Source organism: Eutrigla gurnardus, assembly GCF_963514095.1.
Source record: "Eutrigla gurnardus genome assembly, chromosome: 11".
NCBI lineage: Eukaryota > Metazoa > Chordata > Actinopteri > Perciformes > Triglidae > Eutrigla > Eutrigla gurnardus.
This window is the reverse complement of record NC_139925.1, coordinates 13,498,495-13,513,453: the sequence shown is the minus strand read 5'-3', so window position 1 is coordinate 13,513,453 and position 14,959 is coordinate 13,498,495. Positions and strand designations below refer to the sequence as shown.

The 14,959-nt window shown below is 43.4% G+C and overlaps 1 protein-coding gene across 2 annotated transcripts in view; it reads right to left on the bottom strand.

The window, feature by feature from the left end:
* LOC311020546 (ankyrin-3-like) overlaps positions 1–14,959 on the bottom strand; it is an 88,841-nt gene that overhangs the window by 54,595 nt on the left and 19,287 nt on the right. For both annotated transcript variants that reach the window (XM_084020635.1, XM_084020634.1), the window contains exons 2-5: positions 3,914–4,015; positions 3,525–3,623; positions 1,520–1,618; positions 776–874 (exon numbers count right to left, since the gene is read on the bottom strand). In XM_084020635.1, the coding sequence (XP_083876761.1) occupies positions 776–874; positions 1,520–1,618; positions 3,525–3,623; positions 3,914–4,015 (399 nt within the window). The remainder of the gene's footprint in view (positions 1–775; positions 875–1,519; positions 1,619–3,524; positions 3,624–3,913; positions 4,016–14,959) is intronic.

The window sequence follows — 14,959 nt, the reverse complement described above, 5'->3', positions numbered from 1 at the left end:
GTATATGTGTGTATGCAGTATTTGTGTCATGTCAGTGTGTGCAGATTGGTGCGTGTGTGTGCACATGCTCAAACGTAGTCTATGCACACGTGTTTTTAAGTCCTGAAGGGCATCCCCTGTTCAACCATGTAGCCCATAGGCATAAGCCAGTGGACTGTGGAGGGTCTTGGCTATTTCATTAGCCCCATCAGCTATTTATTTCCGCACCTGCTTATGTGCGCGTGTACGTGTGGTGATTGGCAAGTGCATGTGTGTATGGGTTCCACAGGCTGAGCAACGTAAATCAGAGCAGTGACAGCAGCAGCAGCCGTGGAGGAGAGGCAGCGAGCGGAGCGGATCTCATCAGTGACCCACTCAAGGTCACTCTGCCTCCACCACCATACACTACCAATCAATGAAGCTCTGCCTAGTCCCTCACGAGGAGATGAGGAGAGAGGGAGGAGGGGGGGGAGGAGAAGGGGCAGGCAAAGGAGGATGGTAATAAGACAGAGAGGTAGACGGAGTGGAGAATGTGAGACAGAAAGGACACGGAGATAGGGGAGTAAGGAGTGAGAGAGAGATATGAAGGATTATACGGAGACACAGGCAGATGCAGAGTGAGTGGGGTGGGGATGATAAAAGGAGGAGGGGGAAGGAACAGAGGAGATGAAGTTGGTTAGTACAACAGATGTAAAGACCACACATGACCGAGGCAGAGAAAATACATGGAGACGTACTGTAACGGTGAAGAGGTGGACACAGGACTTGCACACATAAACACACACGCATCCAGTACCTCAGTGGCCATACTCTGGCTGGCGCTGTGCTCCAGAAGGAACCGTACCACCTCCAGGTGATTCTCCTGGGCGGCCATGTACAGAGGAGTGAAGCCATTCTGCACACAACATGGAAACCAAAACACATGTGCACATTAACAGGCTTTGATGTAACTTCAGTGCCACTTATGCTACACCTGCATTGCTGTTTCCTTGTTGTCAGTTTCATTTTTTGGAGCAGAGCATTTTCAGAGCATTTTCCTCTATTTTGCATCATAAAATGTCCCAAAATCCTTTATATGACGACACAAAATGAAATATATAAATGGAAGTCAAAATCTTGGAGTTGACAGATACTGAGACAAAAATATCTCATTGGCAAAACAAAAGTTTCAGTTAACGTCTGTAAGCTTTGTTTCCTTGCTGTAACCTCTCTAGACGAGAGAGACCAGGAAGAAAGACAGTGTTTTTTCTCACCTTGATATGATAAGAGTCAAATGTAAAATGCAAGGACATCTATTTTCTGGCAGAGGCATAGTTGGCGAGGTGCCAGATTCTGTGAGCGAGAATCTTTCTCTCCACTGACTGATTCCCCCTCAGTGTCCGTGACATCATGATACAGTATCACCCAAACAAATGTGTGCATCACAGCAGTGTTATTGTATTTAAGCTGTTTCGGGCCCTAAATGCAGCTTAGGAGGACTGTACTATTATTTTGGCCCCGTTGCCGTGTCTGTGTGCGTGCATGTCGAGTATATCCCCACCTGAGATTGTGCGTTGACATTGGCTCCATTCGTGACCAGCTCTTTGACGACTTCCGTTTGGCCAGCCAGCGAGGCTATGTGCAGAGCAGTGTTTCCTTTCTGGATAACATGGAAGAGCCAAAGGGAATGCGTGTTAAGCTCTAGCCCACCTGTCCCATGGTACTGTGACTATAGTCTGTTTATATCCATGTTAGTATCCATGTGCAGCAGTGAATCCCCTCACGCCAACCACACTTTTGTCCTGCTGGCATTCCAGCTCTGGCATCCTCCTGCCTGCAATGCCAACAACGTGTCACTTCCGATGCTCCCAGTTCCACACATTAATGAGCTCCCACTGAGCCTCAGCCATAAATATAACTACAGGAGGCGTTTTATGAACTGGTACAGGTCCTTGTGAAGTCGAGCCCCAGCCTTTCTCCAGGCGCATGATACTGGGTTCTGTTATTCGAAGACTGCTGTTACCCAATAGTTATAATCTGTCACATGTACTGTAAACTGTAGCAAGGAAACTGGATAGCGAGGCAGATTAATAAAGCCAGAACATATTGGTTGGTGTACAATGTAGCTGAAGACAAGAGCTTGTGTGCTATACTGAGTCTCAAGGCTTTTCTCAACTAAAAAACAACAAAAGCAATCATACTATTAGTTTATAATCTGAACAATACATTTAAATATGGTTACTATAGTATGTTTGACAGGCCAGTCAGTGATTATGTTTTGTTTTTATTTGTTTTATTTCTCCCCAGGGCATCTGTACTGAAGTGAGTTTCCTTTGGGAAATGGTACTTATCCGAGCTTTTTATTGCAAATATGATGATGGAATGTAAACGCCTCTACATGGCACACAATGGCATCGGTTTGGTCAGGGATTCAGGTGTGTCATACTAGTAGCGGATAGTGTAGCCTCGAGCCATTAGCCTCAAGCAGAGCTGAGTAGCGGGCTACAGATGTCTAGTAAATTCACTTATTTCTGACCTCACACTTCCACATTTTGCTCATTTTCTAGTAGTAGTCTCAAGCCTCAAGTGACAGCAATTATACGATTTACAGTCCAGTAAAACAAAACAAATGACAGCCTGAGAAATTGTAAAAAAAAGTGATTTCAGCATCTCTCTGACTCAACATTGTAAGCGTCTCAAGAGTAGCATTTACTATCGAGCTGCCAAGGGGGTAATGAACCAAGGACACAGTCTCTTGTTTAACTCTTGTAAACAAGAGCAGTACAACATTAGAGGGGCGGCTATACAATTAACTTTAACACCCACACAGCCTAAATGAAACATTCCGTGTTACTAAATCTAGGTAGCCTGGATAGCGCTGCCTCCCTGATAGTTTCTATCAGCTGTATAAAACAGAATCCGATAGGCGTTAGGGTGCAGATGGATGATTCCCAAGATCTCAAACTAATCCCCCCGCATCCTCAGGGTCACAACAGAAAGAGGCTTTAATTGGGGAGATTTTCTCCTTGATCTTGAATATTTCATTGTGTCCTCTGTTTATGTCAGCACTAGGCATGTGGCCTGTGGCAGAGAGGCTGAACGTGAGGACTAAATGGCAATGAAAGCCTTCTGGGCTCAAATCTGAATAATGCTTTTATTGGCTCCACCTCCCAACTCCCTTTTAGCATCAGAAGAAATATGCTTCAAAGGAGGAGACGCTCCCCTCATGAATAATACTATATTACAGTACATAAAATATAACACATCTGCTGCTTTTTTGCTACTTTGTCCTTCATTTCTAATACATTCTACTGTTGAAATGATACTGAACTCCCTTTGCTTCATTCTGACACACATTTGATTTTTGTTCTTGCTTGCTCCTTACTTTTCCTAGCAGCATTCCCCAAAGGGATCATTAAATATTGATCCAATATTAAACCCTAAACAAAGTCTGCACACTTTCAGTAGAGGCACTGGAACAAATGCAGCCATGTTTTTGTGCTGGGTCCAAATATAGGCCTCCACAACATCAGCTGAGCGGTGATGGGTGTTGGGGTCGGCCTTACCTTTGTGGCTGCATCCACGGCGGCTTCAAGCTTCAGCAGCTCAGCAACAACCTCTACATGCCCCTCCTTGGAGGCTAGATGGAGAGCGTTCAGTCCATTCTGAGAAAGAAACACATGGAGTCTGTGCATGCACTAGGAGATATGATGAGGTCATGTTTATTTGTACTTAAAGGATTAGTTAAAAATCGTACAATATTTCATCCACAGGGTGATCCTGCTTGTTCAGTTGAGCCCTTGAGCCCTCACTTTGAATTCCGGCTGATGCAGCAATATGGTGATAGCATGTTTACGTGTGTAGAAACGAATAACTATATTGTTTTTAAACCCCACAGAGGACAGGCACCTGCAAGAACATTTTAGTTTCCTAATAAGAGTCTCAGAAAACATACCTGATTGCAAATGTTGATCTCAACCCCAGACTTGAGGTAGTCGAGGACCTTTTCTAGGTTCCCTGCCCGGGCGGCTCGCAGGTAACTGGCATTGCTGTCAGACTGGAGAGGAGACAACAAAGAGAGAGAGAGGGAAAGAGAGAGAGATGGTGAGTATTTTCAATTCAGACTTTGGCCACATGCGTATCTGCATCAAGCTGTTAATTATAAGCCATACAGGAGCAAGAACACATACAAATGCCAAAAATATTACTGTACCAGGTATAACTCTGTCATCATTTCTTAGATATCCACAAAACATCTTAACAGGGGAAAGAACAAGGCTAATATCCACACACACAGTAGGTCCATAGTCCATTAAAATCAACAATGTAACGTCCACCGGCATCTCAAATCACGCTCGAATGCAAACATCTCAAAAAGTAAAAAATCCGTGAGAAAGCCAACAGAGTCAGAGCACATCATCCCTACAATTCACATCCTCCTCCCGCCATCCATCAGATCCCACCAGGCTGTTATTTCAGCTCTGTTAAATCCAAATGTCTCTGATTCCCAGAGGTAGGAAGTTCAGCGACCGGGTGGTCCCTACAGCTGTGACAGAGTCCTCTTCCCTTCCACAGAGATCTCCTCTGAATCCACCAGTAAAGACTTGTGTGTGTGCATGTCGCTGTGCTACCACGAGCAGAGCGTACTCTATTCTGCTTGGCTGTCCTTTATTTCACTACAGAAATAGGGCTTTGCACACCAAAATAAAATGATGAGGCAAGCATATCTTTGCCCCTACAACAAATGTGGCGTGCATGTGCGTGCGTGTGCATGAGAGTGGAGGAGGAGAAAGGGAGGGCGAGCATGAGAGTCGACAAAGAGGTGGAGAAAGCTAAAACAAGAGAAGAAGAAGAAGAAGAAGAAGAAGAAGAAGAGAGAGAGAGAGAGACAGAGAGAGACAGAGAGAGAGAGAGAGAGAGAGAGGGTCGTGTTTCTTTTCTGTACTCATGTTAGCTCCGAGGACATTTGGTTTGACATAACGTGACACACAGCAAACACTGCACATTTTGTCTCCCTTCTTCGCAGCAGCCTTGCAAAGAGCATTTTTGTAAAACTCAGCACTTGAGCTGCTGCGAGCAGGAGGGAGAGAAGTTGTGATGCGCTGCTTCATGACGGGGGCTCAAAAACCAAATTCCCCTGAATTATCAAAAGCCCCTGACCTGCTAAATTTAGCCTCGCATCCAGTGACACTTAGGATAAACTCAGCAGGGACACGCGGTATGAGCGGTTATCCAACATTGTACTCTCAGCCTCCCCTGCCCTGCCGCCGTGCTTTTCTAGAAATAACTCTGACAAACACAGAGGGATCTGACCCAAAGCCAGCATGTGAGTGAACAACATATCCAGCATCAGATTGTCCCGCTGATAAGCTTCAAGAGCAAAATATGTGTCTGTGTGTTCATGCACAAACAAAATAGTGGAAGATGAAGGAGTGTTGTCTGCAAACCAAGTCATTTCCTGATTACAAGAAACCATTAAGCTAAAGCTTCCACGTCTACTTTTTTTCCATAGCTCCAACACCCCAGAGAACTGTTTAATAGCACTGACCACTAATGATATTTCTGTTCTTGTGACCTTGATATAGTCATGATACAACAGACTGTGTCACTGGCACAGAGCCTGAACCATCGTGATCACCAGATTGTGTTGTGCTTCCTTTATTCTGGATGTCAACTACAAGGAAAGACTAACATTTCGACACTGATGAAAACAGCTTACAATCCTGCATCTAAATATGATTTAATCCTATATCATAATTCCACAGAGCAAAAACAAAGGCCGCTCTACTCCACTACTCGTCGGCCATGGACACCAGGAATCAGCGTCCTTCATGATGACCTGTTACAAACACTTTGGCTCCTATCCAGTCTAAACACGGCCAACAGCAGGTACACTGTCATCAGAGCAGTCCCACAGTCTCAACACTCACACTTAAGTAAACTCCCTGCTCTTATTCTACAATACCTCTGCCTTATGTAAACATATCATATGGGGTCGACATGACTCATTGTGACGATTGTTTAAAAGCGGTGCGTTGCAGGAATGAAGGCAACGCCTCTGTGATGAGAAAACATGCTCGCAAGCAGGGCTGAGCTTTCTTCTTCATCTTCTTCTTTGGGAGTTTTACTAAAACTATTTGCTGCTTTTAAAAAGTTTCAAAAGGCAACAATCTGGGTCCACACATTATCATTCTGGTATAGGAGGGAAATACACTCCGGGTTGTAACTATTTCTTTAAACCAATCACAATCGTCTTGGCAATTGCTAACAGAGGTGTCAAAAGTACAGACATTCTTTCCTTAAGTAGAAGTACAGATACTTGTGTTCAAAAAGATAGCAAGAAAAAAGGGTAAAAGTGGAAAAGGTACAGGCACTTTGAAGGACAAAAATGTACTCAAAAATGGTTTTTTTGCAAGGCTAACTGAATCTCACGTCATATTAATAAGAAAATAATCATCGATAATTCTCTTCATATGCATTAAAACTAAAGTAAAAAGCCTGTTTTGAAAATGTAAGGAATATAAAGTACAGATGTTTGTTTTAAAAAGTTTTTGTACTTCATTACTTCCCAACTGATCGCTAAGCACAGGATACAGCGAGGAGAGTGTCATACCCACATTCTCCAGCCGATGAGTGATGCTAGTTTATGCCCAACTTGAACTCTTAATATCTCACCTATATCACCGCCAGTCTTAGCTTCATCGTCACTTATTCAAGTCAAAGTCTCTCCACGTGATACAACATGTGTGTGTCTGCGTGCACGTATGCTGTATCCACCCCACAGTCACCATGTTCCTTACATAACCAGCATGCTGCCATGCCTGTGTGACCTATGACTCTCAGGCTTTGTTGGGTGTCACCAAATGGTTGGCTGCTAAGACCTCTGACATGGAAATCCACAGGTCACACTGCTGTTGACAGGCAGCATGCAGGACAACTCAGTCAAACATTACGTAAGTCAATGGACCAGACTGCAAACATACCTGCTCTCACTTTAGAAATACAATTAATCTCCAAACATATGGAGGTGTAAGAGCATTTTTCACGTTCATATGGTTTTTCATAGGTTACCACTTTGTCTTTTAAATGTGACGCAGTGATCTTTGCTTCTCATTCAGCATCTGCCCAGTGCCCAAGCTTAAGTGCCAACAGATTAAGTGGACTTCATCCATGAGTCTCTATTCAGTGCTCTCGTCAGTTTATCCCGAATGCCTGCAGTGAAGACCAGTGACCAACATGTCCAACCTTCCATCCACATCCCAGCTATGTCCAATAAAAGGGATCTTGAAGTCTTTGTGATTGACGCATTACACAGGACGGGGTTAGAGATTAGTCAAAGAAATACCATTACGCTTCCACAGATCAGAGGTTCAAAGAAAATGGGTCCATTAAAGACTAGGTTAAGCCTAAAGGAAAGCATTAATCTAATGTTGGATAGAAGGGAGAGGATGAGAGCGAGAGAGAGAGATGGGTGGGGGGGGGGGGCTAAATATGACACGCAAGTGATAACTGGAAAAGCCGAGAATTAAGCATTCCCAATTAAAGTCTTTCAAAGTCCAAAATGCAGCTAATTTCCATGTGAGTCCCTGTTAAAATCATCCATCTCAGTTCTAATTAAAAATGCCCTCTGGCTGACTGGTATCACATGCACTTTTAAAGGGAGAGGAACACTACATAGCAGTGACACCTTAGGATTGCCAGTCGGCCGTGTGGCCGTGATATGTGTATATCTAGGGTTCGATCAGATTTCTGCACGCCGTTGTTAAAGGTTTTATACGCAGCCACATTGCCTGGTTGCTGTTTGTAAACACAGCCTTCAAATTGGCCCCTCCTCTCATGCTCGACCAGCGAGCAAGTGAGGGAGCGAGGTCCTAAAGCAGAAATCCACACCTCCTCACAAACCTGCAGGAAGGTACCAGACTTAATGCTCTCTGTGTCTGTCTGTGTCAAGAATGGGCTGCACTCCCTGCCTATTGGATGGGGGTCACACCGCCACGTGGGGATCCAAACGTTCTTTGCTGACACCCAGAAATATCCCGAAGACAGCAAAAATACAGGCAGAGGGTCTCTGCAGATACCGCCACACCCTTCTTCTAGTTTTTTTCTGAAATTGTTGCATATTATACCTTTAAGAGTCAATGAATGAATGATAAAATTAATAATTTATCTGCTTTGTCATTTGTCAAGCCACAGTTTGATATCCAAAATTGTACGTAGTGTATCATTTCCTTTATTATTCACTTATTTACTCGCAAAATACAATAAATACATAGTATGTAGAATGGAACTGTGAAGTTTGGCCGTCAGGTTTTCGGGTGAATCCCATCTTTCGAGGCTGCAGAGCATTTGTATTTTTTGGTGGTAAATCTGTACTTGGCACTTCTTCTCCTCATGACATCAACACAGTCACAGTCTAGCAGGATAGAGGATATTTCGATGTATAATGACTGATATCCCCGTGCCGCCAGACTGGGATGATGTCAGTTTGGCACTCAAACATATAACAAAACAAAGACCTGTGCAGCATTTTGCACTGCACACACATGGGAATGGATGCACTAACACATGTATGTCTGCACACATTATTGGACAGTGCGCATTTAAAACACATGCGAGCAAAAATATGTACACACAAATACAGACAACACAGGGCGTGTTGATGTCATTGCTGTAGGCTCAGGGTGCGCTTAGAAGAGGAGATCCAGACTAGCAGCAGCTGTATTGTTTCACTTTATCCCCTTCTCTCCTGACAGCACAAAACACAGAGCTCCACATTTCTACTAGCACAAAGCCAGGGGCATCCTGTGGCTGGTCACAACACCTACCCGTGCCAAAGGACCTCACCACATCAACCTCCACATGTATTCTCTCATCTATTAACTGTCAAACTACTCAAATCTCCATCCTGCATCCTGATTTCTCTCAAGGCTAAATATAGCAACGCTATTGATGAATTAATGCCCCCATCTCTGTGTGACCAGAAAATGACTATTACGGTTTTAAGAGGTATGGATGCAAAGCATGTTATTGGCCAAACACTGAATGGTAATCTATAACCAGAGTCTTTAGATCTTAGAGCTTCCTGTGATTCAAAATGTACAAGTTGTTCTATGTATGGTGCATCAACCTCTGCCTCGCGGCTCTCATGACTGTAAATATCATATTCCGTCACTCTAAAACAGCAGTGTTGCTGATGGAAAGCACCACACATTTCAGCAGCACTGCAAAGAGGAGACAAGTGGTTCAATGTGTCACGCCCCCTAATGGCCACGATGAGAAATGAGTGAGTGAATGAATGAAGCTGCTTTCAAATACAGGTTGAGGGACTTTCCTTAAGGCACTACGAACAAGGATGGCATACCACTCCACATGCTTTTATTCCATCTTAAAAGGAATATATTTGGGAATACATTTTGCTGTCTTGCTGAGAGTTAAATGAGAATATTGATACCAGTCTCATGTTTGTATGTTATAATAGAAGCTGGACCCAGGAGACGACTAGTTTTGCTTAGTTTAGCATGAAGACTGGAAACGGGGGGAACATCATGCATGTCTAAAAGAAGAATTATAACATTATCTGAGTAAACAAATACACCCTAAGATGTTAAAACTATTCTTTTGAAAGAAAAGGTATCCAAGTTGCTCAATCATTTACACAGACCTCTATATGCCATCCTGCAGACAAACTAACAATTTACATCTAACCGAAGCAGATCAGCCTCCCATGCTCACACACACCCAAACCAGTAATCCATACAGTAATGATATGCCAGTCTAGTGGTTTGCTGCACAACTATATTCACAACAACAACTTCTGAGACAGTCAGCAACCTCTTGTACAATTGTTTCAATATACAATTATGCAAGTATAAGCTTTCGGAATTTATATATATATACTGTATATATATATATATATATATTAAATACAAATATTAGCACTACTCACTTGTGTTAGGAAGACAACACCTTCTTCAACAGCCATGCTCACTTTCTCACCCTCTTTCTATCACTGCAACCTGAGCTCAGAGTGGCCAAGCAGCCAAGCATCTATCGAGTCAGTCAGTTAGCTCTGTCCTTATCTTAACCTCGTGGGCATCCATCCCACTCAGAGGAAAGATCAAGGTGCCTCAGCTGAAAAAAAAAAGAGGTAGTGGATACAACAGTTCCTTCCGCTGTCTGGTCGATGCCCTGTGCATCAGAAAGTGGGATGGTGGGAGGAAAAAGGAGGAGATGGGGTCTACCGAACTCTTCAGTGGTGAGTATACAAAGCACTGAGCGTCTTCCAGTCTTTCACGCTGCAGAAAGGACACACAACAAAGCCCATCTGCTGCCTCTCTCCCTCCCTGTACTCTTCCGATCTTTCTATTTTTTACAAAATATGTCAACAAGGGTAAATCCCTGCTGCCTCGCAGAAGCTGGCCCCTGCCCCAGAAAGCATCTTGGGGTGGGGAGGGTGCGGGAGGAGCACCCTGACTTACCATTATAGCTGAAGCTTCTCCCGCCCTCTCTGCCTCCTTGCGTTTCTTCCTCACCTTCATTTACTCTAAAGGAGGAGTGTGATCCTGATATCCAAGGTTGGGAATGCGAGGAGGGAGAGGGGCCAAACTGAAAATAGCAGCTGAAACAAATACTTTTGCGAAAATGACTCGACTGTGATATGTCAACACCCCCCCCCCCCCCTTTCCCTCTTGTTATCCCACCCACTCTCCCTCTTTCCCTCCCACTCATTCTCTTTAGTTCACTATCCCTTCCTCCCTCAGTCTCTACCAGCAGGTCTTTATTGTCATCCTGCTTATCAGCTTTTTTCCGCATAACAAAGACCAGCATGACTGAGTGTGTCTGTTTTAAGTGTTTATGTCCACTTCTTGTACACCGTTGCATGACATCAGCGATGCCAATGCATGGGAGCTGGAAGTAGTGATTCCATGTCTACGAGAGGGGGGTTACCGATCCACTAACAACCGAGAACAACAACAATAACACCAGACGCTATTTTAATGTCCCCCCCACCCCCCACCGAACAGTCAATGGGGACACTTTAACAGGGGATTAGGGGCTTTTCCCTTGGTATTAGGGACACCCTCTGTCCTCCCACCTCTCACCCCTCAGCAGCCTCACAAATCCGGCTCCGACATGGGAAGATGGCAGCCATGTAGACTCGCTAGTGAGCAGCAGGAAAATATAAAGAGCTTAGATCTGATGGTTATCTATGGTTAGGCGTAACATTCAGCATAACAACCATGTCCATGTTATATGTTTGATCCTGGATTATTACACCTGTGGGGGTGGGTAAGTGATCTGATTATGTGATGTCGGAAAACCACACGCAGCTGTATAGGGTTCTTCAACTTTACTTTACTTCCATTACATTTAGGGAAGCAAAACTGTTTGATTACGAGACTGATTACCAGTCAGGTCACAAGATAAATCTGAGAGGTCATGAGATAATTAATTGCTTAGCAAAGAATCAAAGAACATATTCTGCTACACAAAGATATGTTTATGTTTCAGACTTTTCCATATATTGACAGTTTTACCCTATAAATTGTTCGGAATTGCTCAAATTAAACCATTCGAGAAGGGCAAATCACTCAAATATTAAAGGATTAATTTGACATTAAGTACCTTTCTTGCCTCGAGTTAAGATGAGAAGATTGATACCACACATGACTGACATTCATACAAAAGCCGACCTAGAAAAACAAGTTTTGTCAGGTAAATGGTGGAATCTTCCAGAAATTGCACCTGGCTAAGAAATAATCTGGCACATAACTGCCTAAATTTTTTTTTTCTCATCACTTGTTATTGTATTGATTGAAAACATGCCATGTAACTTGGCCAGGCTAGCTGTTTCCCCCAGTTTCTAGTCTTTATGCTATGCTAAGCTAAGCTAACCACCAGTGGCTGTATAAACAATACAGACATAAGAGCGATGATTAACCGTTTCATCTAACTCCATGCAAAACAAGTGAATAAATGTCTGTCTACTTGGCAATAAATGGGCATAGATAGGCAATAAACTGTGGTTAAGATATGGTTATGGATGGTTAGGTGACTCAAACACTCATTAACATTGAAAATCCCTGGGACACAACGCGACCCATGTGGTCCCTTTCCCTTCTGCCTACAGTATTTTGATAATAAATGATCATTAGTAACACATGATCCATGAGTGTTATTTATAGCAGGAATGCTGTTGTTCTGGCAGCACTGCCTGTACTATCACACACACACACACACACACACACACACACACACACACACACACACACAGGGAGTTATCCCTCCCTCAGCCACTGCCTTCACATTCTGTCACTATTCCAGAGGAAATGCACCACTGCATTATGGGTATTTTCCAGTGCTATCGACTTTCAGACGAGAGATGAAGCTCGAAACAGTCAGCGAGGAGAGAGAGGCAGAGAGTGGTGTACGTGAGAGCTGACAGAGGGAGTGACAGATGCTCTGGACCAGAAGAGGCGAGTTGAACATGTGATTGGTGGATCACAGGCCCCTTCACGCTTACACCGCCGTAAACAGCCCTCCTTGGAAACGACTGGGTTACCATGGCTACTGGGGGAGGTTACAACAGAAGAGGAAGGGAGTCAAGCCAACTTCTGGAAAATTATCTCTTTTGACACAGTTGTGCTTACACACACACACACACACATACACACACACACACACACACACGCACACACACACACACACACACACACGCACACACACACACACACACACACACACACACACACACACACACACACACACACACACAATTGGGAAACTCAATAAATGTAATTCCGTAACCATACTGTAGTATTTTTTTTAAACAAAAATTGCCAATCATCACTGGTGGTTGTTGATGACTAAATAGAACAACATTAAGATCTTTATATTCTAATGACTAAATCCAAGCCCACATTAGATTTTATGTCACCATATAATGATTTATTGTCCATCAAGAACTTCTCAGTGCTGACTATTCCTTGCCAACTTGACTAAATATCATTAAGCCTATCTACTACTACAAAAAACAAAAAACAAAAGCAGAGCAATATTTCTTGGAAGTAGTGCTTTGATCCTGCTTTATTATGCTCTATTATGCTTATGGCAACCAACCCTAAAAATATGTGAATATATTCAATGGGAATAGAAATGGCTCTTGGTGAATCCAATTGTCTGCCGGCTGGTTTCTCAAATATACTCGGCGAGCTCAGGCATCACAGAGGAGCTGTAAAATATCACACCATCCTCGTTCTGAGGAGTATCCTCAATATTTGTGGAGAACATATACAACACACAGCAGATATTTACTGCTCCTGCTGCACGGAGCTCGCTCAAGGGCACAGCTTTCCTCTGTCACCTGGGACATGATATCGTCTGGGGTCGGGGGTGGGGGAGGGAGCTGAGGAGGCAGAGAGGAAGGATAGAAAGGGGAGGAAGAGAGGGAGGGAAACTAACCATTCAACTGGAGCACAGAGTGAATCCTCATGCACAACTTATACAGGTTCAGATTCATTATCAAGGTATTACTTCACTAGAAATGACATATGTGAGTAAAATATGTATTGAATACATCATCACAACCCCCTTGGAAATGAGATTCAATATTTAAATCTGGTTTAATGAAGGTTCAAATAAAAAATTGTGTTTGCTTTTTGAGGCATGAAGGTGACATACAACTGTAAAAGATTAATTATTTACAGCCTTATTATCATATTGTATGTAGTCCCACAGTTTTACTACCGCTGCACACATGAGGTCTCATGTCTTTCTACCGTCTAGGACCGGGAACAATAATGCTGACACGGACGTGGGGAAGACTTGAATGTCGCATTGGATTTCATCCAACTGACTCGTCAGCTGTACGGATGAAATCTACACACTAGTGCACCATGCTTAATCAATAGCTGTCCTGACAAAAAGTCACCCTAAAACCAATTCCAGAAACGCAAAGGTGAGACGATTAGATGCATATAGAGGAGGGGGAGGGGGGGAGAGAAAGACAGCTGGCGACAGAGGGATGAGTAAGAAAAGAGAAGGATGGGGTTCAGGACCAAACAGTGACAAGGGACTATGGAAAATTAAACAACATACCAGAGTTTAGTTAAATCAAACAAAGTCCTCCTCCTCCTCCCTCTGCTCTTCCTCCGCTAGCCTCAGATTGACCCGCAGCAGCCTCCGTTGAACAGTCGAACACTGGACTCTGGTGGACAGTCTCCTGCATGACAATTGCATGAACCATCACAGGAGACTGTAGACCAGAGTCCAGTATTTGACTGTTGAACACTGGACTCTGGTGGACAGCGTCCCGCATGACAACTGCATGAAACATCACAGGTCTCTCTGTGACATTTTCTTTAACTGTCCACAGCTGGTGTAGGGATAACTCATTCAAAACAGAGCTTTTCAATGTGTTGCTGTACTCAAATGGAATAAATAGCAATGGGAAAGGTAGTTGGATAACTCATTTAGCCAAGAATTGAGTCCATAATTAACATGCAATGCTTAGATCTGAGTGAAGTGTAGCGCTTTAAGTTTAACTTTGACTTCATCCCATACTTTTGTGTTCACAAATCCCTGACATATTTTAGTATATATGACGAACTTCAGTTGCCTATTTAGATATTCAGCACACACAGAAAAAAACATTATTATTCATTTGGAGTCGTACCTCTGACCAACCTTCATGAATGTAAATCTATTATTCTCTCTCCTTTTAGCTCTGTTTTTGTCTAGACCAACTCATCAGGGAAATATCTGGCTCTTTAGCTGCTAAATGCTACACTATCTTCAAAAGTTGGTCACTAAATGTGCCTGTGTCTGCTGTTTGGTGGTAAGTAGGTAGAGTGCAGTGGGTCTAATGAGATTTTTCTCTGGGCTATATAAAAAAAACAAAACCCCAATTTAGGTAAAAGACGCTCAAAAGTCCAGCAGTGCTGAGGGGAACAGCAGAGTTGAGTGGATAATACTCATGGTTCATCCCTAAGCGATCGTTCGA